Genomic DNA, 26081 nt, shown 5'->3' with positions numbered 1-26081 from the left:
ATTATTCCATAAGACACACAGATATTTTCCATCTCGGGTGGGGGAGTGTGTGTCTTATGATACGAAAAATACGATAATTTCTCTGAGAGCCACCTGGTGTGGCCAAAAACAAAAAGAAAAAAAGAAGAATGGGGGAATCTGTGGCTGGCATGTGGAGCCTCTCTCTACCTTGTCCCATCAGCCTCCAATTCTCCTGGTACCAACCAGACCAGTGTAGACAGGCTGGCAAAGCCCCCGAGAACTCACTGTGTGTCATTTGGTAGGTGCTTCTAGTACGCATCAGAGGTACAAGCCCAGGCACACACAGATAAGCATTTGGGGTCCGAGGAAACAAGAGGTGACTGAAGAAACCCAACATGTATGTGACCCCCCAAAAAAAACCTCCTGAGGATAAGGACACCCACCCATGCCTCTTTTCTATTTGGTCGCCAAATCAAAGTGGGCCTGTATTCATTCAGAGCAACCTGTCTTACACAGAGTATGAGTGAGGGAGTGAGTAAATGAGTGAGTGAGTGAGTGAGTGAGTGAGTGAATGTTTCTGAATTTCCTTCTCTGCCCCTGCACTCATGGTGAAAGCCAAATGTACCAGCCCTATCTTTTACCGCCATGATAAGAAGCAAAGAGGGTGCATGGCAGGAGAGGAGCAGAGACAGGCAGACTCCTGAGATGGGAGAGAACAAGCCGCACTGAGCACTCCCTCCCACTCCACAGACACCCAGCATTTTGCAAGCACCTCTGGGAGTCTCAAAACTGTTCCATATGCCCCCCAAGCAGAAATGTTTCCAAACATCAAAAGCAAAAATAATGAGTGGGGTTTCCATAGCTACTCCCTTTCTTCCCATAAAAGCAACTGAGGTGGGGAGAAATAAGGGGGTGTGTCAACAGCAGATTGAAGGACTGCCTGACTACATCCAGCTTCCAGGTTTGTTTCTTCCAAGCAGGACAGACAAGGATCAGGCAGACCCACTCTCTCCTCTATGGGAGTAAAGCAAATGCCCAGGAGAGTGAGCTAAGTTGGTGGGTCCTTCATCTGTTTTATTTAAGTAGTTACTAATGATACTATTTCCTGGGACTAAAGATTTAAAACTTAACATTTAAATCTAGTGGCTAAGATTTAACATTCCGACTTGTGCAGCTGCCCTGTAGCTAAAAACAAGCTACTGGGAAGGTGTTTTCGACCCAGAACTTAAGGTGTATTTCGAACAGAATACTAATTCTCTTAGGACCATCTCTTATCTTGTTCTGAGAATCTCCAAAGAGTTGCGAGCAGGTGAGGGTCTACCTACCATTGGAATGGGTTGACTAAGGCTCTTCCTTAGGGGCTCAGTCTGTTGTAAGAGGAGCCAGCATATCCCTGATACTTGAGATGGAGGCCGGGGAACCCCACATTCATCACCTGACTAACCACCCTGATATCAGAGCTTCCAGGATGCTGAGGGATGATGGCCTCTTTCTCCATGTCTAGCAAGATGAAGGGGGGCAAAGAGGGATCTCTTGGGGTTCTCATGGCTGTGACCCAGAAAGGCAGGGATGTCCACAAGCAGGAAGTTAGACTAGGACTCTGAAAAATCCCCCAGGGAGAAAGAATTTCCTTTAACTGTGCCTGTTCAGATGGTCTTGGGTGAAGAGAAGGCCAGTTTACTCACTGGCCGCCATTTTGCCTGTTCTGATGGGCGAATAGAAACTCTTTTTTGGTATCTTGGGTCACTCTCAGTGGAGCTGGGGATTGAAGCGGGGTCAGTGGCAGGTAAAGAAAGTAAGTACCTTAAGCCTCACACTCTCACCAGCCTCAAAATTTATTTTCCAAGACCCAGAAGAGGCACCAAAAGAACAATCGTCCCAACACAAATTCAGCCAAGCGGGAACACTCAGACACCTAAGAGCCATCTCTAGCCTAGATGGCACTTCTGGAACTTGCCTGACAAGCAGATGCTGAGATCACATGCTTTAAATAAAGCTTGGCATGTGTTGTGTTGGGCTGGGTCTGCCTGCTGCCCCCCCTAGACCCCTAAAGAGTGTTTTTTAGTACCTGTCTTATTCCAGAGAGGACAGGACTGGTTCAGTATACCCGTGAGGGGTGAGAAGTGTCTCATCCACAACTGCCCTATATTTCATTGCCCTGGTGAGGGGTGATGGGCAGGGAGAAGGGGTACTGAGTAAAGGCATCCTTAGGACCTTGAGCTAAGGCATGGGGATCGTGACAACTTCCCTCTAATCCTCCACTCCAATACGGAAATCACAATAGATAAAGATAAAAGACAGAAGAATCAGGTTAGAGTCTCAGTGCTGCCAGCACAGAGCTGCTAGCCAGGAAGCGCTGAAGTCCTCCTGTCTTCATAAACCCAATCCCGGGGCCCACTCCTCTGCCCACTCCCTGCAACCACCCAGCTTTTCCAGCCATGGCGCTGACCATATCCCTGTCTCCCTGCAGCTCCTATTCCATCCTGAGCACGTCAACTTCCGGGGCATTCTCCTTCACTGACGGGGCCTTGGAGAGGCGGCAGTATGAGGATCAGGGCCTGGGGTCAGACTCCAGCCCCCTGACTCTCGTCTGCCATCCCACACAGGTAAGGCTTAGTAGAAGGCCCCACCCATCCTGCACCCCCTGTGTTGCAATACTGCCCTTGATGGGGTTGACTGATGGAGGGATGGAGGATGAGGTCTTTCTCCTCTAGTTCAGAGCACACGTCTGCACCCTGTTCAGCTGGCAGTTCTGAGGTGAATGTGGTGGGTAAAAGGCTAGCAGGCAGTCAGGCTTGTGAAAATATCAACTTTAGGGGCCAGGAAGGTGGCGCTAGAGGTAAGGTGTCTGCCTTGCAAGCTCTAGCGTAGGACGGACCGCGGTTCGATCCCCTGGTGTCCCATATGGTCCCCCCAAGCCAGGAGCGATTTCTGAGCGCATAGCCAGGAGTAACCCCTGAGCGTCAAACAGGTGTGGCCCAAAAACCAAAAAAAAATAAAATATCAACTTTATTCGGAGGACAAGACTGAAGCCAAAAGCCTCAGTATCAGTTCCAGTCAAAAAGCCCCTCGCCTTCCACAGACCCTTGCTTTAATCCCCCAGAATCAGGTACCACCCAATGGTGGGAGCAGAATCAGGTACCACCCTAGGGTGGGAGCAGAATGCCAGGTCACACCCGAGGGTAGGGCACATTCACCGATCAGGGTAGGGTCAGTAACATAATAATCCCATTGAAATGTTTACATACGGGCCCGAAGAGATAGCACAGGGCGTTTGCCTTGCAAGCAGCCGATCCAGGACCAAAGGTGGTTGTTTCGAATCCCAGTGTCCCATATGGTCCCCCGTGCCTGCCAGGAGCTATTTCTGAGCAGACAGCCAGGAGTAACCCCTGAGCACTGCCGGGTGTGGCCCAAAAACCAAAAAAAAAAAAAAAAAAAAAAGAAATGTTTACATACACAACACCCCTGGAACCCCTGACCTGCTGGGGAGAAAATGCACAGCGCATCAGGCCTTCACAGGTTCCAGAGCTGCAGGACCTGGGCAAGTTAGAACCACAGTGATGAGCAGCCCCATGGCTACATTCTGCTGGTGGGGAATGGGGTGCTTCTCTCTCAAGTCAGGGCAGTCCAAAGTTCGTGAGGAGATGAGAAGAATCAGATTCTGTAAGTTGCAGGCTGGATATGTGGAGTGGCAGTGTTGGATGATGCAGGTGAAGGTAGAAGTCCTGAGGTGCTTGGGGCCGGGCGGTGGCGCTAAAAGGTAAGGTGCCTGCCTTGCCTGCACTAGCCTTGGACGGACCGCGGTTCGATCCCCCGGTGTCCCATATGGTCCCCCAAGCCAGGAGCAACTTCTGAGCACATAGCCAGGAGTAACCCCTGAGCGTTACCGGGTGTGGCCCAAAAACCAAAAAAAAAAAAAAAAAAAAAAAAGAAGTCCTGAGGTGCAAGCTCACCCCATGCCCTGACAGGGACACCTAGGGAGAAAGAAACTGGAGCCAGGAGATGACAGCTACCACCTCAGATACCACCGACCCTAGAGCAGCTGGAATTGTCGGTTTTTTCCCATTAGAAGGGTTGAGCCATACCCAGCAGTGGTTAGGGCACCACTGGGAGGAAACCAGTTTGGCTCTGTGCATGGCAAGTGCCTTACCCACTGCACAATCTCTCTGGCCCCTGAAATGGAGTTTGAACTGCACAGCCCCACTTTCCCATGGATCTTTTCTGTCATTGTAGCCTGTGCTCAATGACCCCAGGTTCTGGGGACATGTAGGTCCAGATGGTTACGTGTGAGGGACTTGGGCAACTTCAGGAAGTCCTGTAGCCCATTAGTCCTGTAGTTCTATAGCCTCCCGCCCCAAGAATAACAGGGCATTACTATAGTCAAATTGTAGGGCAGTCTAACCCCCACATTACTCAAGAGTCAGTGGTAGGTCAGCGCCTGCAAAAATGATGCAAAGCATAGGGCACCACCAAGGAAGCCAGGGGTGGCTGGTTATCAGGGGCTTGGGGCAGGAGCTGTATATAGTACAGCACATAGGTGTTTGCCTTGCAAGTAGCAAACTAAGGTTTGATCTCATATGGTTTCCTGAGCACTGTCAGAAATGATCCCTAAGCACAGAGCCAGGAGTAACCCCTCAGCATTGCCAGGTCTGGGCCAAAAACCAAAATTTAAAGGAGGGTAGGTTGAGGGCTCATTGGTTTGGCTCCACCTGGCATGTATAGAGCCAGGGTGATTTTTGTCTAGACTTTCCTATTGTTTTCATCACCCATCCTCCCTGAACTGCCTGAGGTAGCAGCATGAAGGGAAGATGGAGAATAGGGAGGCAGCCACTGACTGTGTTCTAAACAGCAAATAATAGGCAGCTGGCAGATACATTTGTGATCACAAGGCCCTTTATCCCAAGAAGAGGATGCAGTGAGCCCAAGATGCAGGAGATACCAAGATCTGTAGGAACTTTCCAGCTACAAACCATGGCCTGCATGCTTTACTCTTCATAACACACTGTTTCGATGAACAGTAGCTACAGGAACCCCAAGAATATGGTCATTGCTTCCTCTTAGTTTGCAAAGCACCTGCAACTAAGCTGAACACCTGCCTTTCTCTGCAGCCCCTGAGGGTCAGCAGCCAGGCAGGCCCCCAGAAGCGATGCCTGTTTGTGTGCCGGCATGGGGAGAGGATGGACGTCGTATTCGGGAAGTACTGGCTGTCCCAGTGCTTTGATTCCAAAGGTGGGTGACAGGCAAGAAGGGAGAGGGGAAACAGAGGAAGGCAGGGTGGAGGACAGATGGCCATTGAATCTCACCAAGCCCACAATGAGATGCACAGCGCTGCTGGGTATTGGCAGTGCCATAGTTTTTGTTTACAAACTAAGATCCAGGGTTTGTTTGGGGGAGACATGGTTCCCTGAGCTCATGAGGGCTCGTTCCAAGTCCAAAATTAACAAGGAAAACTATCCAGCAGGTTGGACTTTCTTTTTCTTTCTTTCTTTCTTTCTTTCTTTCTTTCTTTCTTTCTTTCTTTCTTTCTTTCTTTCTTTCTTTCTTTCTTTCTTTCTTTCTCTTTCTTTCTTTCTTTCTTTCTTTCTTTCTTTCTTTCTCTCTCTCTCTTTTTCTTTCTCTCTCTCTCCTTTCTTTCTTTTCTTTCTTTCCTTTCTTTTCTTTCTTTCTTTCTTTCTTTCTTTCTTTCTTTCTTTCTTTCTTTCTTTCTTTCTTTCTTTCTTTCTTTCTTTCTTTCTTTCTTTCTTTCTTTCTTTCTTTCTCTTTCTTCTTTCTTTCTTTCTTTCTTTCTTTCTCTTTCTTCTTTCTTTCTTTCTTTCTTTCTTTCTTTCTTTCTTTCTTTCTTTCTTTCTTTCTTTCTTTCTTTCTTTCTTTCTTTCTTTCTTTCGTTTTGGTTTTGAGCCACACTTGGTGGCACTTAGCAGTTACTCCTGGCTCTCAGTTCAGAAATCACTCCTGGCAGGCTGGAGGGACCACATGGGATGTTGGGAATCAAATGTAGGTCCATCCTGGGTCAACCACATGCAAGGCGAACGCCCTACAGCTGTGCTATCTCTCTGGCCCAGGTTGGACTTTTTAACACACCTTCTGGTTGGAGAATAATTTTTCTGAAATATTGTCTCAGATACGTGTTACGTGTGGATCCTTTGAAGTCACTCACTTCCACTTGAGAGACAAATCTTCCAGACACGTCTCCAGAAGACAAATTCTTGCCCTTTCTGTTGGCAGAATTGAAGAGTGGATTCTATTGGGAGGATGAGGGGGTGTGGGACTGTCATGTCAGATTTTCCCCAGATCCCTGAGGAAGCAGGATAACTCATGGGTCCCTGTGTCTGTCTTCCTACATGGGGCCCTCTCTCTGCCTTCTTCCAGGCCGCTACATCCGCACCAACCTGAACATGCCCCCCAGCTTACCTCAGCGGAGCGGCGGCTTCCGGGATTATGAAAAGGACGCGCCCATCACTGTGTTCGGATGCATGCAGGCTCGACTCGTGGGTGAGAGCCTAGCCCTTCCTGGCTTGTTTGGTTTGGTTCCTTTAGTTTTACATTTGGCAATGCTCTGAGGTTACTCCTGGCTCTGCACTCGGGAATCACTCCTGGTGATGCTCAAGGGACCCTGTGGGATGCTGGGGATCAAGCCTGGGTCAGCTGCATGCAAGGCAAGTACCCTCCCTGTTGTACTACCACTCCAGCCCCTTTCCTAGCTGCTGCTTCTGCCATCCCAGGACAAGGATCACACTGTTCCACCCTGCTGGAGGGACTCCCTACAAGGATCCCTGAGCTCAGGGTGACTGACTCTGGCTGAATCCATTTTTGACAACCCTGACCCCAGCCTGTGACACAGAGACAAGCAATAATATTGTTCTGATCAATCTTGAACACATACATATTTAAGCCTTTGTACCAGACACTTAGCTGAGTGTTGGGATTGGAGCCCCCCTTCTCTCCAGGACACAGACATAAAATAGCTGATTATCATATGCTATGGCACATAGAGAGAGAGAGCAAGAGAGAGAGCTCTGCAATTATGACAGATGCAGCTACAGAAGAGGAGAGTAGAAGCTAATCGACAGTAAAAAAAAAAAAAAAAAAAAAAAACAAAAACAGGAGGGTAGGAAGAGCACCCCAAGTCACAGCCTGGACTGACCATCAGGAGGGAGTAGGGTGGATTCTCTGGAGACTCCAGACCCTTCTAAAGGGCTGCAACATCTACAGCAGAAAAAATTAATGGATCCCACAGGGAAGCCCCACTAAGTTGCCCCTCACCTTCCCTTTAATGACAGACGGAGGTTGTACTAGCACAAGATAAATCTCAGGCCCAATTTCCTCCCAATCTCAGCTCTTGGGCATCTTGACATGGTGAAAAACAAAGAGTGAAGGAGAAAAAAAGACTGAAAGGGGCTGAAGAGAGAGTACTGGGGATAAGGCGCCTGCTTTGCACACGAATGGTACTCAAACTCCCCAAATTTACAAAAGAATAAGACAAGCAAAGGGTATGCCTGGGCCATTGTTAAAAAGCAATTATGTTTTTTTCAGTGGGCGGCCCACACCTGGAAATGCTCAGGGTTTACACCTGGCTTTGCACTCAGAAATTACTTCTGAAAAAAAGAAAGAAGAAATTACTTCTGGCAGTGCTCAGGGGACCATTGAGCTGTTGGGGACCAAACCCAAGCTGGCTGCTTGCAAGACAAGCACCTTAACTCACTGTACAATGGCTCTGGCCCCACACTGGGCAACTTTCTTTATGATTTTGGGCCACACCCATCTATGCTTAGGGCTTAATTCTGTCTCTATGTGCAGAAATTACTCCTGGCAGTCTTGGGGACCATAAGGCAAACGCCCTACCCGCTGTGCTGTCACTACCAGTCCCCCCATTGTGCAGTTCTTAACCAACCAACCCAGCAGTTGGGTGCAAATGGCTCAGAGATCTAATTCTGCTTGGACCTTGCATTGCCAGGTATAACTATGCCACCCTGTCTAGCAAAGCTAGGGGTGAGGTAGGGAGTAGACTCCACAACTGCCCCCAGAAATCCTCAGGGCATCATGGGGTTCTGGGAATTGAACTTGGGTCAGGTGCATGTCAGGCATAAGCACTTCCCCACTGTCCTGAGGCCTGGGCCCTGCGAGAGGACTGAGCTGTAGGCTTGCTTGCAGGTGAAGCCTTGCTAGAGAGCAACACGGTTATCGACCATGTGTACTGCTCCCCATCCCTGCGCTGCGTGCAGACGGCCAACAACATCCTGAAAGGTAAGAGGTGCCCAGTTCAGCCTGTCTCTTGCCCATGGTCCCCTTTAGACTCCTGGGTCCTTGCCCAATGGAGAGCTTCCCAATGGGGAAAGTTCTTCCTGTCATCCCCTGGCACTGGAAGGGAGATACTGGAACTGTTTATTCAGTGTCTTCCTGGACAGTCCAAAGTTCTCGGAGGAATGGCCTGGTGTGGGTTAAAGCTTCACAGGAAGGAAAATCATCTCCTCCCACAAGCCCCCTTGGCAGCTTGTTTCCACACACAGCAGAGCTGCGCCTCCCTGGTGTCTGGTCATTACTCCGCCTGCTTTCTCAGGTTCATTGTCAGGATCCTCCTCTTCCACTGAAAAACCCCATGCCAGTTTGAATTTCAGGGAGCTGCATTCTTATTTCCTTGGAAACTTGAGGCTGGATTGTTGAACTGTTGGCAACCAAAGAAGGAGCTACGCTGGCCCTACATTTGTGTATTCAACCATATTTTTGTTTGTTTTTATTTTGGGACCACACCCAGCTGCACTCTAGGGTTCCTCCTGGCTCTGCACTCAAAAGTCACTCCTGGCAGGCTCCGGGGACCACAGGAGATGCTGGGGATCGAACCCAGGTTGGCCATATGCAAGGCAAACACCCTCCCCATTGTGCTATCACTCTGGCCCCTTGAAACACATTTGATGGCAAATTTCCCCAGGTGCTCCTGGGGTAATGGCAGTGAGAATATCTCCTTCAGGGGAACAACATTGTGACCAAGCATAGAACCTTGAATGCCAGTGCTTGCAAATTTTTTATTTTCCTGATAGGGAAAATGACTAATTTAGTTGCCATTCAAATACTACCAGAAAGATAGTATAGTGGTGAGGGCGCTTGCCTGCAGGAGACCCACCAGGGTTCCATCTACAGCACCCCAGATGGTCCCCTGAGCAGATCCCGAGTGTTGCCAGATATGGCTCCAAAACGAAACAAATGGCTATGTAGGTGGAGGGAAACATTGTGTAGGCTAAGAAAATTCCTGGCACACCTTTGTAAAACCAACTTGGACATTTAGAAAGAGGAATTTTAGGCATAAACTGAACTATATAAATTACATATGTAATGGCTGGTGGTTTTGCCTATATACCAGGGACCATGCACATGCTGGTGGTCTGGCTCCAACAGTAAACATGGAAATGACACACTTTTGCCCAAATGTACCTGCTCCTGTCATTTTTGAGTTATTTCCACCCTCTGGGAGAGAATAGGCATGTGCTGGGGATTCTCTGAGTTGTGGGGGTCCTTCCCTTCCTCACCCTCCATCTCTCTTGCCTCTAAGGTCTACAACAAGAAAATCACTTGAAGATCAGAGTAGAGCCTGGCTTGTTTGAGTGGACAAAATGGGTTGCGGGAAACACGTTACCTGCATGGATTCCCCCATCCGAGTTAGCAGCCGCCAACCTGAGTGTGGACACAACCTACAGGTAACCTCCATGGCTGGGGAGCGGATGGGGTGCTAGCTGGAAGACAGAGAGCTGTGGGGCCCACAGAGGCCACCACCACCACCCAGCCCTACCCAATGTGTTTTCACATTCTGTCTACTGCCAGGGTTGGGTCAGTGAAACCACTTTGCATTTCAGCTAGTTCACCTGCTCAGGACCTCATCTAGACATGAGGGAATGATCCAGCACTGACCCTCTTCTCTGTCTCTTTGTGGATCAGAACCCGGACCTTGACATGCAAGTAGCTTGCCTAAAATAGGAGGTTGGGGAGAAAGTCATTTGCTTGTTATTTATTATTCTTAGCTTTGGGGGCCACACCCAGCAATGTTCAGGGGTTACTCCTGGTGCTGCTTAGAGGGACTCAGAGGGATGCCAGGGATTGAACCAGGCTGGCCATGTACAAAGCAAATATCCTCCCTTGCTGTACTATCACTCCAACCCTGAGAACATCATTTTTCTGTATCATCAGTGAGCAATCAATAATCCACGTGCAAATAATAGAGAATTAATGAGTGATTCTTATCACGCAAATCCACTACAGTCAGGGAGAGAGCTTAGCTCAAAGGTGCTTATGCAGGAGCCAGGTTTGAGCTGTGGCACCATCTGCCCCTATCCACACATCCCCGAAAAAAAAAATGCACCTGAGCATTTATAAAAAGCTTTAAAGGAGAGGCAGCAATTCATCATCATTGTCATGATAAATTGTTCTGATTTTTGTTGTTCTTTGTTTTTTTTTTGGTCATACCTGGTGGTTCTCAGGGGTTACTCCTAGCTTTGTGCTCTGGGGTAATTCCTGGTGGCATTTAGGAGACCATCTGGGAGGCCAGGAATTGAACCTGGGTTGATTGTGTGCAAGGCAAATGCCATATACACTGTGCTGTTGCTCTGGCCTCCTCGTTCTGGTTTTGAAAGAATAGAATTTGGAGCCACTGGTGAATGCAAACATCACTTCCCAATGACCCTTGTCTTTTATTGCTGTCACCTTCTGAACCTGGGTCAATGTGGACGTCTTTATGACTGATGTGGGAGAGAAGAGCTTTGTCTCCAACTCATTTTCTGCTCTTCAGCTAAGATGTCGGCTAACCTCATAAGTTAACGTGTGTGGAATGCACATCTTGTTGCTCCAAAGTAGTAGTGTTTTTTAGGAATAAAATTAAACCCACTAGATCCTCTGCTGACAGTGTACCCTTTTGAGGGGAGGTGAGGAGCTTCAAAAAGGTGTTCAGGCGGAGCCAGAGCGGTGGCAAAGAGGCAGGGTGTTTGCCTTGCATTGCTAACCTAGGACAGCCGTGGTTCGATCCCTCCGTGTCCCATATGGTCCCCCAAGCCCGGAGTGATTTCTAAGTGCATAGCTAGGAGTAACCCCTGAGCGTCACTAGGTGTGGCCCAAAAAAAAAAGAAAAAAAAAAGGGTGCTCAGGGGCTGGAGAGATAACACAGCAGCAGGGCTTTTGACTTGCATGCAGCTGACCCAGGAGGGACCTGGTTCAATTCCTGACATCCCGCATGGTCCCGTATGCTACCAGGGATGATTTCTGGAGGTGCAGAACTAGGAGTAACCCCTGATCACTGCTGGGTGGGGCCCAAAAACCAAAAAAAAAAAAATTACTCAGTGATCCTCCAGTGATTCTCAGCATGCTGAGAGGTAGGGTTTAATAAAGTATAAAAAAAAAAAAGGTGAGCCAGAGAGATAGCATGGAGGTAAGGCATGCCTTGCATGCAGAAGGATGGTGGTTCGAATCCTGGCATCCCATATAATCACCCGTGCCCTACCAGGAGCGACTTTTGAGTGTAGAGTCAGGAGTTACCCCTAGCACTGCCGGGTGTGACCCCAAAACAACAACAAAAAAAACGTACCCAGTAACCTTCCAGTGATTCTCAGCATGCTGAGAGGTAGGGTTTAACTTGAGCCCCCCAATGGTGGCACCTTTGGTGCCAGGGAACAAACTGACCCCAGTTGCATACAAGCTATATACCATAACCCCATACTTGTTCTGTCCACACCAAGGCCCCTGTTCTGTCCTTTGGGTGGAAATAGTCATATATAAACTGTCCATATGCCAAAAGCAACTTATCTCTCTGGCCTGGGAAAGAGACTGAAATGCTGTTAACAGTGGCCAAATCATTTTCCCCACTTATCACCCATTCCTGGCGGGGGCCAAAAGGTCTTCAATGTCCCCCATGCACGTGACCAGCAGCTCCTTCCAATGTGAATAACAGAGGTCATGGACACTGCCCAGAGCCTTGTCATGTACACATTAGCAGCGCTACAAGCTGAAAGATGAATGTTGGGAACGTGTGAGGTTACAACAGGCCAGATCCCAGCTTTCCTGTTCCTCAGCAGGAGAGGACATTTCATTTTAACCATTGTGTGTTGGGGAGGAAAAACCAGCCTAAGCCAGAAGTGGTTTGTGAAACCCAATGATATGCAGGGAACAGGCATGGCCGCTTATGTTAGAGGCACTCCAACCTAAGTCAGGCCCAAAGAACAGACCTTGGGAAGCAAGGGGCAATGCCCAAGGATAGAAGGAACAGTGATAGGCAAGACTGGTCAAGAGGATTTATTGCCTTTGATAGAGAGGAGCAGGCCTGGAGCCAGCTCAGAGGAGCATACCAGATTCACTGACTAATCATTAACAGCTCATTGACTGTGTAGAGGAAGCAGCAGCTCTCTGTAAGATCTGGACAGGAAGAAACAAGGCAGAAACAACAAAATTTCACCCATGGGGCTGTGCATTTTTTGAGAATAGGCCTTGCTTCCCTGAGAGGAAGGGGGTCTGATGGAGCAGAAAATGCCTACTAGGTGAGACATAGCCCTGAGTCTGATCCCTGTACTGCCAACTGGGGCCCTCATGGGCTCCCCACTTGGCCCCTAGGAGATATGGGCCATGTAGATATTTTTCCAGAAGACCGATAGGCAGTCAGCAGTTCTATGCACAGGTAAATCGATGCCAATCTTCGAGAAATCCAAAGCAACATGAGACTCTATCACCTTAGACTTGCTCTAACCAAGAAGATCAAAGATAAGTGCTAGAGAGGCTCAATCCCCAAAATTCTATACCATAGTTACACTAATAAGAAATCAATGGGAAATTAAAATAATTAAAATAGATAGCAGCTATGAAGTGTTGGGTGAGTATGTGGGACAAGGGAAATTTTTCATAGTCTGTTTGTGGGAATGTAAATGGTTCTGCCACTTGAGGAAAATAGTATGCAGTTTCTTCTCTATGCCTTTCAAAAATATAAAACTCTAGAGTTTCATCTATTCCAGAAACTCTACTTCAGGTATAAAAGACAAAAGATATGGAACTCTATTTTAGAAAGTGAGTTTCTATGGGGATCTAAGGCAGCTGGATCATAGAAATGGTCCATGATGGTTCCCAGGGGCCAGGGGCAGTGATGCAATTGGCGTGTCATTTCCAGTTAAAAAGACATTCATTTCCAGTTAGAAAATGACTCAGTTCTGGGAAGCTAACAGTAGGGTAGTTAGAGTCCATTCTTCTTCTTCCCACTAGATCTTTAGTGTTCTGCATTCTATAAAATGGGGAACTCTGTGGTCTAGAGGAGGTAGTACTTGCATATTACAGACAACCTCTTTTGCAGTATGTGTCAATCAGTGAGTTAGACACATACACAGTGTTGTGTGTGAATTACATCCCCAGAGAACTGAAAATAAATTGGTGTAAGAAAGCCTACCATTAGAGCATCTTTACCCCATGTAAGACAAGGACCTAGGAAACTGATGATAATCTAAGCGGTGATTGGTTTCCATCTCTGCTTTGCTTCCATTAGACATGAACAATAAAACAGCTGATGAAGGGGAAGGAGTAATAATATAGCAGAGAGGGCATTTGCCTTGCACACAGTAAGCGTGCATTTGATCCCTGGCAACCAAAATGGTTCACTGAGCACCTCCAGGAGTGATCCCTGAGCACTACCTAGGAACAACAACAACAACAAAAAAAAAATACTGATAAGTTTTGTAGGTAGAAGATGCTCTGAGCATTTTATAGTTTTACCCATTCACTCTGACACTATATTTCTATACATCTCAACCTTGTTTCTATATGGCGGAAATACTCTGCCCTATCCTTGGAGAAATGAAAAAACAAATCTGAGAATGTTAAATATGTATAAAAATTTAGCTGAGTAATAACAGGGGCTGTTTGTTTGGAGGATCAAACTAATTATTCATTCCCTTTGTTCATTTTTTTTTTCTGTTCTAGACCTCACATCCCAGTCAGCAAGTTAATAGTTTCAGAACCTTATGACACATACATCAATAGAAGTTTTCAAGTAACAAAGGAAATAATAAGTGAATGTAAGAGTAAAGGTAAGTATCTTGTTCAGGAAGTCCATATCTTAAGATGTGATCATTTCTACAAGGTGTAAATGGCTATTCAAGATGTCAACTGGATTCGGCACATTTGCTTAACAGAAAAAGATTGCCAGAAATCTTTTTATTATATCTGGAATAATCTCTATGTCCCTGAAGTGGTAAAGAGTCCATGAAAATTTAACATACTACCACATAATTTCAAATTTTGCTTTGCAGCTCCTCAAATTCAACTCTCGAAAGAAAGGTCCATATTAAAAGTTCCAGAAGTACTTTAGCATAAACAGCACTTTGCCTATAAATTGACTTGGAAACATGTACCCCAGCACATAGACACTTTACTGTTGTTGCCAGCTAGTGCCATGTTTGATTCAGGTCTGTTTGCTGTTGAATGTTACAAAGGTTGAACTGAAAAGATATGTAGTAATGACTACACATTTTTGACGAAAGATTACAAGTATGCACAAGCCAAGTCCTTATTTTTATTATTTAAAAAGTAGCAATAAAGTAGACTTTTAAGGCAAAGACTGAAATTCAGTAACCAGTGTTAACAGTAGCAAGCCCTGGTCACCAGCATTTAGTATGAACTCCACCTTTCACCTGTCACTAACAAGCCAACTGCTTCATCGCAACTCCCAGATTTTCAGTGACAAAGATGCCCAAGGAAGATCTAGCAACTGGGAAGTCCCCAGTCCTCACACTTCCTCTTGGCTACCCTGAAAACACTAATAGGGAGGTGTCTTTAGACATAGTGTAGTTTTGCTTCTTGATTTTGCAGGAGATTAGAAAAAGCTCTGGGTAAAGCTGATGAAATAGGAACAAGCTGTTGGTAGCAGCAAGGGCCTTACCTTACAGAACGTTGGGTGAGGTGGGCCTTGGACCTCCCCTGTGTGTGTAGAGACTATGAACAAATGTAGACACATAATGGACATATAGTCTCATACATCTATGTGGTATAACACATAGAATTGTCACCTATCCAGAGATTTTTTTTCCCCAATGCATGACCCATCAATAAATGCAGAAAGCACTGAAGTAGATGCAGCCTCTACATGATAGTTACTTATAAACCAGTTCTGTGGGACACTGACGATAACAACTGATCACAAAATAAAACCATTGGAGTAACAATATGCTGTGATAAAAATTACATGAACTCGGGGTCCAGAAAGATAGCATGGAGGTAGGGCATTTGCCTCACATGTACAAGGATGGTGATTCGAATCCCAGCATCCCATATGGTCCCCTGAGCCTGCCAGGAGCGATTTCTGAGCGTAGAGCCAGGTGTAACCCCTGAGCGCTGCCGGGTGTGACCCAAAAAACAAAAACGAAAACAAATTCCATGAACTCAGTCTTTCTCAGACTATCTTACTCTATACTTTTGAGGGGGTTGTGTGGGGGCCATACTCAGTGGTGCTCCTGGCTCAGACTCTCTTTTCAGGGATCATTCCTGGTGTTGCTTGGGGAACCACAGGGGTGCTAGGGATGAAAATTAGGTCGGGTTGCATGCAAGAGAAGCACCCTGTCCACTGTACTATCACTCTGACCCCTCTTGGTAGTCATTTTTAACTACTGTTGACCACAGCTAAGAGCAAAACTCAGACCAAAGGGAACTACTGTATATAGTACAGATCACTATTGTTACTTCCTGCACATCTCATTATTTTAAGATAAAAGGGTTGGGGAGGATTGGTTTTAAGGGCACTTATGGCTACCTTAATACAGTGCATTGATAGTTTGGCCAAATCGCTACCCCCTGACAGCACCACACCTCCCCCAAAAGCCTTATTCGCAGGGCTTACACTATGCATGTGCTCTTAAGAAGCAGAATGCCCAGCCCTTGCTTCCTCTGATCCCACTCCAGGAAACAACATCCTGATCGTGGCCCACGCCTCTTCTCTGGAAGCCTGTACCTGTCAGCTCCAGGGCCTGTCACCTCAGAACTCCAAGGACTTTGTACAAATGGTCCGAAAGGTAATTGGGGAACCTGCATTTCAGGGACCTGGGGGCAGCAGAGAGAAGTGCTTGTAGTTGAGGGCCGCTTAAGTCTGGCTGATGGCTGAGTCCTTGAGAGTATTTCCTGGGAACTGAAAAAATGCATGTATTGATCGGCTCCACCAAGTCTATTGAGAGGTGCTCTTCTTGGAAGGCACTTAATTGAGGCTTGGATGAAGAATGAAGGTAGATGTGAACGAGTTCTGTCTCTTTTTTGCTTGTTTGTTTTTGAACCACACCAGGCAGTGCTCTGGGGTTAGTTACTCCTGGTCTCTGCGTTCAGACATCAATCCTGGCAGGCACAGGGGACCACACAGAATGCTGGGGATATAACACAAGTCAGACATGTGCAATGCAAATGCCCTACTTCTGTGCTATATAGCTTGGGACCCTCGTTCAGCCTTTTAAGAGCTGAAAAGTAAGAGTCCCTGAGAAGTCTAAGCAAATTACACAGGTTTTACTTTGGGTTAGATAAAGACGGAAGAAGCATCCAAATCTCTGCCTCTGCCTCTCAGAAATGCAGCCCTGTAAGGAGAGTTCCAAAGAGCAGGCTGGGAGGCTGACCCCCACCCCAGGGGACTGATCTGGAAGGGGGTTTTTGTGGAACCCTCCCACACATTTCCCTTCACTTCCTCTATCCACCCCAGGGAACCCCGTGCAAATGCAGTTGCTATTCCTTCTCATTTTCTTAAAAGCTTGCCAATTCCTATCCCAATTGATAAACCACTGGAAGGTGCAGGTTTTTTTTCATTTACACACACACACACACACACACACACACACACACACACACACACACACACACACAAAACTGTGTCTGGAAGTTAGGAAGGTAAAACTCCACTTTGACTGTTAAAAATGAAAATATAATAAAAATAAGCAAGATGAACTGAAAATTTTAGAATAAAATACTCTTCCTGACACAGATCTAATTTCAGAAGTAGTTGGCTTGCATTTATTTTTAATTTTTTATGTGTTTGGGGGCCACACCCAGCGGTATTCAGGGATTATTCCTGGCTCTGCACTCAGGAATTGTTTCTGGAGGAGCTCAGGGGACCATATAGGATATCAGCTGCATGCAAGACAAACTCCCTACCTACTCACTGTACTATATCCCTCTGGCCCAGGGCTGTATTTTTAAACTTGCAGTAAGGACCACCTTTTGATAGTTGAGCTTTGGGCATTGTGTGCCTCCTTTTTTCCCACTGACTCAGAACTAGACCCCCAAATGACTTCATTACATTAGTGAATCCTCCGCAAGTAAATCCTCTTCCCTCTCAACAGGCCTGTTCTGCCTACTTTCTCCTCCTTAGGGATTTCCAGAGGGGGAGGCAGGATGTCTGCCCTTCTATTCATTCCCTGACTGCCCGGTTATCAGGATCACCTAGGAAAAAATATTTGTGTATGTAGGTAAAAAGTTTGAGCGTTGGGCCAGAGTAGTTGTACAGGAGGAAGGACATTTACCTTGCATATAGCCTACCTGGGTTTGATCCCCCAGCATCCCATGAACCTGCCAGATGTAATTTCTGAATGCAGAGCCAGGAATAAACCCCTGAGCACTGTCAGGTGTGGATGAAAACTCTATATATAGTTTGAACATTGTCATTATCCCCCCCCCCCTCCATCTCTCTCTCCCCTCTCCTGCTTCCCATTCTTCACTCCTTAGATCCCCTACCTGGGATTTTGCTCCTGTGAAGAACTGGGGGAAACTGGACTGTGGCAGCTAACAGACCCCCCCATCCTTCCTCTCACCCACGGACCAACTGGAGGATTCAACTGGAGAGAAACACTGCTACAGGAGTAGCCTGCACGGGAGGAGTGTCTCTGCGTGTTTGGTAACAGTGGGGAATTGGCACCACTTGCTAAGCAGACAGCCAGGAATCATCTAGCATTTTCCTACCTGGCTCACCAGTGCTCGTGAGGCGCCTACATAAAGCAGAGAAGACTCGGTGCCAGCTAAGATTCCTTCTCTCTGAGCTCTTGCCTGGCCAACGAGGCATGGCAGATCCTGCTTCCTCATTGGGCAGGCAAGGAGGTGCCATTTGCCTTCTGTCCTGGGTAACCTGGCCAAGAAGCCTGCGTCTGCCAAAGGGAACTAGAGAAGAATATGGAGTTGGGCTAGAATCCAGCCCCAGTGGCAGTGAATAGCCAGCTCCTTGGTAGAAATTGCTTTTGTTTGTTTGTTTGTTTGTTTGTTTCTAATGCCACTTTCCAATTAGGCAAACAGAAGCTGAGGGTTCTAAGAAGTGGGTCCCTGAAGAGAACAGATCTGAGGTTACACCTGACATTCTACCCTCTCTACCACCCTGCACCCTATGGCTGTTGGCTTCCCAAAACCTTCTTCCCTGGGACCAACCACGTTTTCTTTACCCAGGCTCCGGCTTTTGGCTACAGCCCTCCTGCCTCCCAGCCCTAGCTTTTATCTGTGAAATGGGGAGACAGAACCCTTTTTGCTCTCCAAAGCACTTTTAGATACTCAGGAGGAAGAGAAACATGAAAGATTCAATTCCAGGAGCCAAGAACTTGTAAAACACCAAGAGAGACTCACTTGGAAATTGCCTGATTTGTTGGTCCTTGCCTCTCGGAGTTTAGACAGTTCTTGTTTGTGGAGATGGATATTGGTCAGGAGCATGTGCTTCCGATGTGATCCAAGTCAGCAAGAAGCTCATTCTTGTGCAATAGGGGTCATCTTCCCCAACTATATATACCAAGGGCCATCAGACTTGGCAAGGAACATCAACCATGGAGAACCTTCCCGGTCACACCAGGGAACACCAGAGATGGCGTTGACGTCAGAGAACTGATTTCAGGGATGACCCATCACAACTGCACAGCTTTCATTTCTATCAGTTTGCTTTTCTATACTAATTTAAATGAGGAAAAATGGAGAGTACCACCCACCTGGGGTTTCTCCTCATGCCTGCTTCCTGGAGTTAGAGGGAGTCTATTTAAAAGAACCAATAAATGACAATCAAACAGCAAGCTATCAATGTCTTTCATGGTGGGACTAGGTGGCACCCAGCTGAAGCCGGCAGTGCCTGGGATGGTATAGTCCTCAAATGTTATGCCAGGTGAACCCTCCCCCAGCCATTTCCCACGGTCAGCAGTGTAAGACACATTGGGATTTACCCCTAACATCCACCAGGCTTCCAAGCTCAGATGCATAAAACATATGGCAAATAAAATTAGATTCGTGTTCCAACTTGAAATTGAAATTTGATGATCCCTGAAAAGAGAAGAAAGTAAAGGGAGCCGCCTTGGTGTAATGTGAATCAGCGGATTAACATATAGAGGTTTTGTTTTTCTTAGTCACTTAGAGAAATATGTGGCCAACAAAATCATTGTCTTCTGGCACTGCACAGGGAAGGGCTATAGAAATAACCCTGTGCTGCCATCAATGATGAATTGGTTGGCACCATAAGCTGGAGGATATGTTCCCACAAATGGCCTTAAAAGTCACAGTCTAAGGTTAGTGTCCCTGCCATTCCTTCTATTATCTGTGATGAAATGAATCTGCTCTTGAATCAAATCTGTGACAGTAGACAACACATACATTTTTAGCGTTTAAAATAATGCTTCTCGTCAACTTACATCAGAGGTCCTTGGAAACTAATGTTCAATGTTCTCTGGGTTCCTCTGTTTAAAAATAAAAAACAATGTTCTAAATAATCAATTCTCTCCTCTGTCTCTCTCCTCTCTTTCTCTCTTCTATCTCTCTTCCATCCTTTTTGGTCTACAAGTCATTGCCCAGAGCCAGTCAGTCTTCCACTATGGTTTACATATGCCAAAGAAGGCAGAAATGTGAAATATTTTTTTAATCATCTAGGACAATTTCTAGGTGAAAACTTGGAGTACAATTTTTTTCTCTACTTTAGATATCCATATTATTATTATCAAAATGACCTGATCTGATTCCACATTCAATTCTCTTTTCACATGAACCTTTTAAGAAGTCAAACCTTGGTGCCGGGGAATGGAGAGAAAGTTGCACACAACTGACCTGGGTTCAATCCCCAGCATCCCTTATGATCCCTTGAGCAACGCCAGGAGTGATTCCTGAGCACAGAGCCAGGAGTGACCCCTAAACATTGCTAATTGTGGCCCCCAACACTTTCCCTGCCTCCCAAAAATTAAAAAAAAAGTTGAATGTGGACTTGGACTGAGAGACGTTTTGGAAATCAAGTTTAATCAATGTGTAATGAAAGAACCAACTATGTTACATGACTCCGTATTCATCCAGCATGGCTAGGAAGGTATTAGAATTTGAACTTGAGCCTAATGCTCATGCAAAACAAAAATAAATAAGAGAAGGCAGGAAGGAGGCAGGAAGGAAATGCCAGATAAAAAGAATCTAATGTCTCTTAGAGAGAGGACATTTTTTTCTGGTTGAGGCTTATCTGAAATAAACATGAAAATTACTCAAGGATTTAATCTGGAATGGCAAGTCAGAAACAGTTTGCTACCTACACAACTATGCTATGTCCATCCGTTATCACCCCAGTATTATTCACAGATAGAACTTTGTTGTCAGTGATTTTAAACCACCACATCTCTCCCTCTGTGGATGGGAATAATTGGTACATTTTAATGCACATGCTGGAGGCCTCATTTTCCCAGGTTCTCTTCTCCATCACAACATTGCTAACTGGGAGCAGATTGCTTTAGCCCAGTATGGAGTTCAGAAAACCAGTGTTTTCCATTATTACATTTAAATTCTTAGAATCTGAACAATGAAAAAGCCACGATGACTGAAAGAGGGGAGTATATTTTCATGTAGTGAAAGGCTTGGACAAATTTCTACTTTTTTTCTCTTCATTTTAATTATTTTTCACCAAAGAATTATTTGAAAGTAACCTTATATTTGAGAGATGATTTTGAAAACTATAATAATAATAAATAATAATGAATTAAAAACTTCTTACTGCAGTGATGCCAATTTGATACATCAGTGTTAATCCTGTGTGTGTGTGTGTGTGTGTGTGTGTGTGTGTGTGTTAGGGATGTGTGTGTGGGTGGGGGAGTGATGTAGTAATCACTTTCCCAGCTGTGGAATGTATGTACAGGGTCATTCATCTATGTTCAGCTTTTACCCTAAACCTCTTTCTGCTCAACTGCTGTGTTCCAATTAAAACCAAGTCTTGTCTTCTGGTTGCCTAGTGTCATTGGGAACTAACTGAAATGATCGTGGAGAATCAGGTTTAAGGACTTGTAGAAAATGACCCTGTCCTATTCAAATGACAGTGTTCCTCCCTACCCTGGGCAGCAACGCAACACCAGTGTTTCATCTGAAAATGCCCAGGAACTGCCCCCTTTGAATTTTCTCCCAGAGATGCATGCTCTGGAATGAAGATGAGCCTCCTTGAATTCTGCTGCACTGTCTCCTCTGCACTTTGCCTGCAGTGGCTTCCCAGAGCAGGTGCTGCTGGGTGAATGGAATTTAAATTGTCACCCTGTGCATACGTGAGAAGGGGCTACAGGGTGCTGCAGGATTTTGGAGGAGGGCACAGAGTGAGCCTCAGAGCATCTGTTTCTGCTGATGTCCCCTTGACAAATGGGAAGGAGATCCTGGGCAGGTCCTGACTGGGTATGTTGCCACCTGTCATTCAAGTGTGATTTACTTCTCCTTTTAGTGCTTCCTTCGACATCAGATTTTCTTAGGAAAGCGATGAAAACTCAAGGGAAGCCTAGTTAGGATGAAAACTCAAGGGAAGGGAAATTCCTGCACAGGAAGAAACTTGATATCCAAGCACTTACAATGTTCTACTCCATGCATGTTGGTCTGAAATGATAGTGATGGATCAATGGACCATAAGAGTCAATGGACAGTACCCCCAATGTTTTACCCTCTCCCCAAGCAGTGGTGACTCACACAAAACTTGGGATTTTGCAGCCACTTGACAGTTCCAAGACTCTGTTCCAGAGATGTGGGTGATCTAGGAAGTGCTCTTGAGTTTTACTGGACTCAAGACAGAAACACCATCCAGAGCATTGGGGTTGTGAAGTTCTCAACCTGCTTTTCAGAAGTTTCCATATTCTCCTCAAGAGCTTTGTAGTATTGCTTCTTTTTTTTTTTCTATGAGACTCGGGAATATTTATTAGAAAAAAAGGTCTAGAATTACATAAAAGAATCTCACCCCTAATGATCTCAGCAAATTCCTCAGAAAGGCCCTATGGTGTAGAGGTAGGCATTTCCTGCTCATATCCTTCTCCAGGTCCAGTTCTGTCAAGAACTGAGTCCTCCCAGGCTGGGAACACCTCAATGTGAGCAGCTCAGAGATGAGTGAATCTTGATCCACCATGACATTCACACCTCAGTGGATTCTTCTGTGTTTTCAGAGTATCCCCTGAGTGTCTCCATTTGAGCACTTGATGCTAATGGTAGTTGGAGACAGGAGAGAAGTGCTTAGTGGCTCTGTGGGTTGCTGGTCACGAATTTCTTGGGCAGGGGGAGTTTCTACCAATATTCAGGAGTCTAGGGGACACTTCCAGAATACTCAGCCAAGAGAGCTCAAGTGTTCAGGTCCGACCACGCTCAGGGACAGTGCCAGGGATCAAACTCCAGCCCTGGGTAGATGAGTTACATGCTTCTGAGCCCTGAGCTGTGCACAAGCTCCCAGAATCACTCAGAAGCAAAGCATCAAGCCTGAAAATGCTTCCGGACCCTGAAGATGAGCCTTGTTGTCACCCCCACCCACATGGAGGCCCAGGTGCAAACCATCATGGATGGGATGATGTGAATCCAACCCAGAGAAGATCTTCAAAGCCACAGATCTCACTTCTAAATGAGTGAGAGGACAAGAGAATTGATTTTGTTTTGGTTTGGTTTTGGACCATATCCAGCTACACTCAGGGGTTACTCCTGGTTCTGCGCTCAGAAATTACTTGTGGCAGGCTTGGGGGACAGTATAGGGTGCTGGGCTTCAAACCTTGGTGGAACATGTGCAAGGAAATGCCCTCCCTGCTGTGCTACCGCTGTGGCCCTGCAAATTGATTTTTAAATATGATCGCACATGCAAATCCAGGCGCAGCTCATGAATGCAAATCTGTCCTGGCCACCCGGCAATTTGCTAGGAGAGAAGCACAGCAGCTCCTACTCACTGCTGACACAGCCCAGCTATGTTTAGCCTGAGCCTTGCCTCAGCTGTTCACTGCCTGACAGATTCCCCAGCTCGCTTTGCCCCTTTTGTGTTGAGCCAAAGAGCCGCCTGCACACCCAAGTCCAGTGAAACCAGCCAATGGGCTGTGGGCCGGTTTTAGGCTGAGATCAGCAAAAAGCTTCTGACTTGTTTTAAGTGGAGAACCAAACCTCAGTCTTGCCTTGAAGAGACGAAATAATTTGCTGCTTCCAAGAGGAGCATGTGAAGCCAGATGGTGCATACTGGGCCATGAAAAGATGCTAAGGGGTATTAGGCATGCTGTTGTCACTGGCTAGGGAGTGATCCCCCCAAAGTGCATGTGGCCCTGGAGAAGAGCCCCCATACCTAAGAGGAAGCCCCAATTCTGGATCAGAGAGAGGGAGGAGAAGGAAGAGGAGGAGGTGATGGAGGAGAAGGAGAGAAGGAGGAGCAGAAGATGGAGGAGGAGATGGAGGAGGATACGGAAAAAGAAAGAGGATATGGAGGAGTAGGAAGGGGAAGAGAAGGAGGAGAGTATGGAGGAAGAGAAGGGAAAGTAGAGGTGTAGGAGGAGGAAAAGTAGGAGGAGAAGGAAGAGGAGATTTGCCCAAAGTCCCATGCTAGGAAGTGTTAAAACTGATTCAAAGTGTTAAAACTAGTTTCAAAACTGAGACCAGTCAGTTAAAAACAATTCTAGGGCATAAAGCAATGGCACAATGGGCTGAGGAAAACATCGCTGAGCCCAAGGGCCCTTAAAAGGACACACAGGTCCTCAGGACCCAGAGGTGCCCAGCTCTTTCACTCTTTCACTGCTGTGCTCTGCATGTGGAGGCACCCTGGAGACCTCGGTAAGGAAGGAACCAGGCCCTTCACACCTGACCAACATCCCCCACCCCGGCCAGGTTCCCCCAGAAACCAGCTCTTGGACTCTTCCCCTCTGAGGGATGCAGCACCTGCCAATCACTGTACCTCCTTCGTGCCTCCCAACTACCTTCAACAGTGTTTGTCCTCCCATTTCCCAGATGTGGAAACTACCACCAGATCCCAACAACCTGCTTGGGGCCACTTGACAGCCACGGTTGGATCCTGGGGGAATGTGGTCGTGGCAAGGGATTCATCCCACACAGCCTGGCTGTCCCAGGAACCCCTTTCCCTTCCATCTCTCATGATCATTGCATAAACCTAGAAACTGCAGGACCATTTGTGGGTCCTCAGGCTGCCCAGAGTGCTCAGGGAATCCCAGTTCGCTGGGAACCCATCAGCTGTTGAGAAGCCGTGGCCGGCTCGTGCCAGGTCTGCGCACAAGATCTGTGAAAGGTCAGGAAATTGGAGGCCCCTGTTACTTTTAAGGCCACCAAAACCCCAGCAGAGAGTGGGTGTGGGGAAACCACCCCCTCTCCCTCTCAGTCACTGCTTCACCCTCTGATTTTGTCGCTATTGACCACACTTTTTCCTGCCAACGTGGCTAACCTCTGAGGTGGTGCCAAAAAATCGAGAAGAGGTGCCTTTATTTCCCTAACCCTGCACCCATGTCTCCTCACAGCCACCCAGAGGAGGGGTGTTGTCAGGCATCCACTTCACAGATGTGGAAACAGAGGCTCTGGCTCCCAAGAGATGGGTCCAAGTCCTTAGTTCTGGATCTGACTGGAAAGCATCTTTTTCACTGGGGGCCTCAGTGGGCCAATAGAAGTCTCCCCCCACCCAGGGCAGGGGGCAGTGTGGACTGGGCCACCCTAGGCTTGAAAAGTGGCCAGACTTTACCACAGACATAGCTGAGGGCCAGAAGAGGGCGCCAACATGGCCCAGGAGCCACAGGAGAGAAGGGCTCTGAAAAAGTGCTGAGGAGATTTTTGGATTTCACTTTGGAGAGGAAACGCATGTCACATGTGTGTTTAGTAACACTCGAAAGGAGAGAATTGTCAGAATTGGCTCACCAAGGCCCCCAAAGCTCAGGGTGAAGGAGATGGCCCCACTCCCGTGCCAAAGCCTAGAATATCCCGTGGACCTGAACCCCACGACTTCTCTGTCTGCACAGACTGCTGTCCAGGCCGTGGGAAAATGAGAAGCATCTGGGCCTTATCAGGCCCTGAATGGCTTGAGCACAAAGCAAGTCCAATTCTTGTTTTGCTCTTCAAAGTGGCCTAAAATGAGAAGTTCTGTGGAAATATTTTCACTTTTTACTTTTGCTTCTTTGGGGGTTGGGTGGGGAAGGGGTTTCCCAGATGGGAAGGACTGCATGACCCAAGGTTACTACCAGCAATCCTTGGCCAAACAGCCCAGAAGGCTCAGGACTTAGACCTCACAAAGCAGGGCTGGGGTGTCAATAGGACCATGGTCAGCCAGCTTTGCTCAGGAGGCAATTCAGAGCTGGGGATGGAGACTGAGGTTTCATCCATCACCTTGGCGCCTTCCTTACTTGTGTGCCTTTCTACAAGTGATATTTGCACTCCCTGCATTCAGGCAAGACACGCAGTTCAAATTGCCCATCTCATCCAGACCCGGTGTGGTCCCGAGCCATCTCTAACACTGCTTTCCTCCCTTGCCTGAACCAGGAATGTTAGATCTAAATCCTACAAGTCCCAGTTTTCTTCTCCATAGAATGTGACAAATTTTGAACATCTAGTGGTGCTCTGGGCTTACTTTTGGTGGTGCTCAAATACCAGGCAGTGACTGTAAGTAGGTTCTGTTTTCTTCCCTTTATTCTTTCACCCTTACTTAGAAGGACTAACTTAAGAGAACCATTTCAGAGATGTGTTTTGGAGGCTAAAAATTTAGGTAGAAGGCAAATTGATAGTACAGTGGGCAACCTGGGTTCCATGCAGCATCCCATATGGTTTCTTGAGCACTTCCAGGTGTAATCCCTAAGCACAGAGCCAGGAGTAAATCTTGAGTACCACTGTGTATGCCCCCGCCAAAATAATAAACTGCAGGGAAGCTCCAGAGTGGTAGTCAGGAGACTTGGGGTTCC

At 46.9% G+C, this 26081-nt stretch overlaps 1 protein-coding gene across 1 annotated transcript in view; it reads left to right on the top strand.

The window, feature by feature from the left end:
- Nucleotides 1-18980, top strand: part of UBASH3B (ubiquitin associated and SH3 domain containing B) — a 95011-nt gene extending 76031 nt beyond the window's left edge. Inside the window, exons 7-14 of the mRNA XM_049778384.1 lie at nucleotides 2432-2567; nucleotides 5070-5190; nucleotides 6331-6453; nucleotides 8113-8205; nucleotides 9506-9650; nucleotides 13894-14000; nucleotides 15868-15977; nucleotides 17665-18980. Coding sequence (XP_049634341.1) covers nucleotides 2432-2567; nucleotides 5070-5190; nucleotides 6331-6453; nucleotides 8113-8205; nucleotides 9506-9650; nucleotides 13894-14000; nucleotides 15868-15977; nucleotides 17665-17802 — 973 coding nt within the window. The 3' untranslated portion in view covers nucleotides 17803-18980. The remainder of the gene's footprint in view (nucleotides 1-2431; nucleotides 2568-5069; nucleotides 5191-6330; nucleotides 6454-8112; nucleotides 8206-9505; nucleotides 9651-13893; nucleotides 14001-15867; nucleotides 15978-17664) is intronic.
- Nucleotides 18981-26081: the final 7101 nt, after the last annotated feature.

This window comes from Suncus etruscus, chromosome 8 (assembly GCF_024139225.1).
Source record: "Suncus etruscus isolate mSunEtr1 chromosome 8, mSunEtr1.pri.cur, whole genome shotgun sequence".
NCBI classification, from domain to species: domain Eukaryota; kingdom Metazoa; phylum Chordata; class Mammalia; order Eulipotyphla; family Soricidae; genus Suncus; species Suncus etruscus.
The sequence above is the reverse complement of the archived record's forward strand: the minus strand, read 5'-3'. Positions and strand labels throughout refer to the sequence as shown.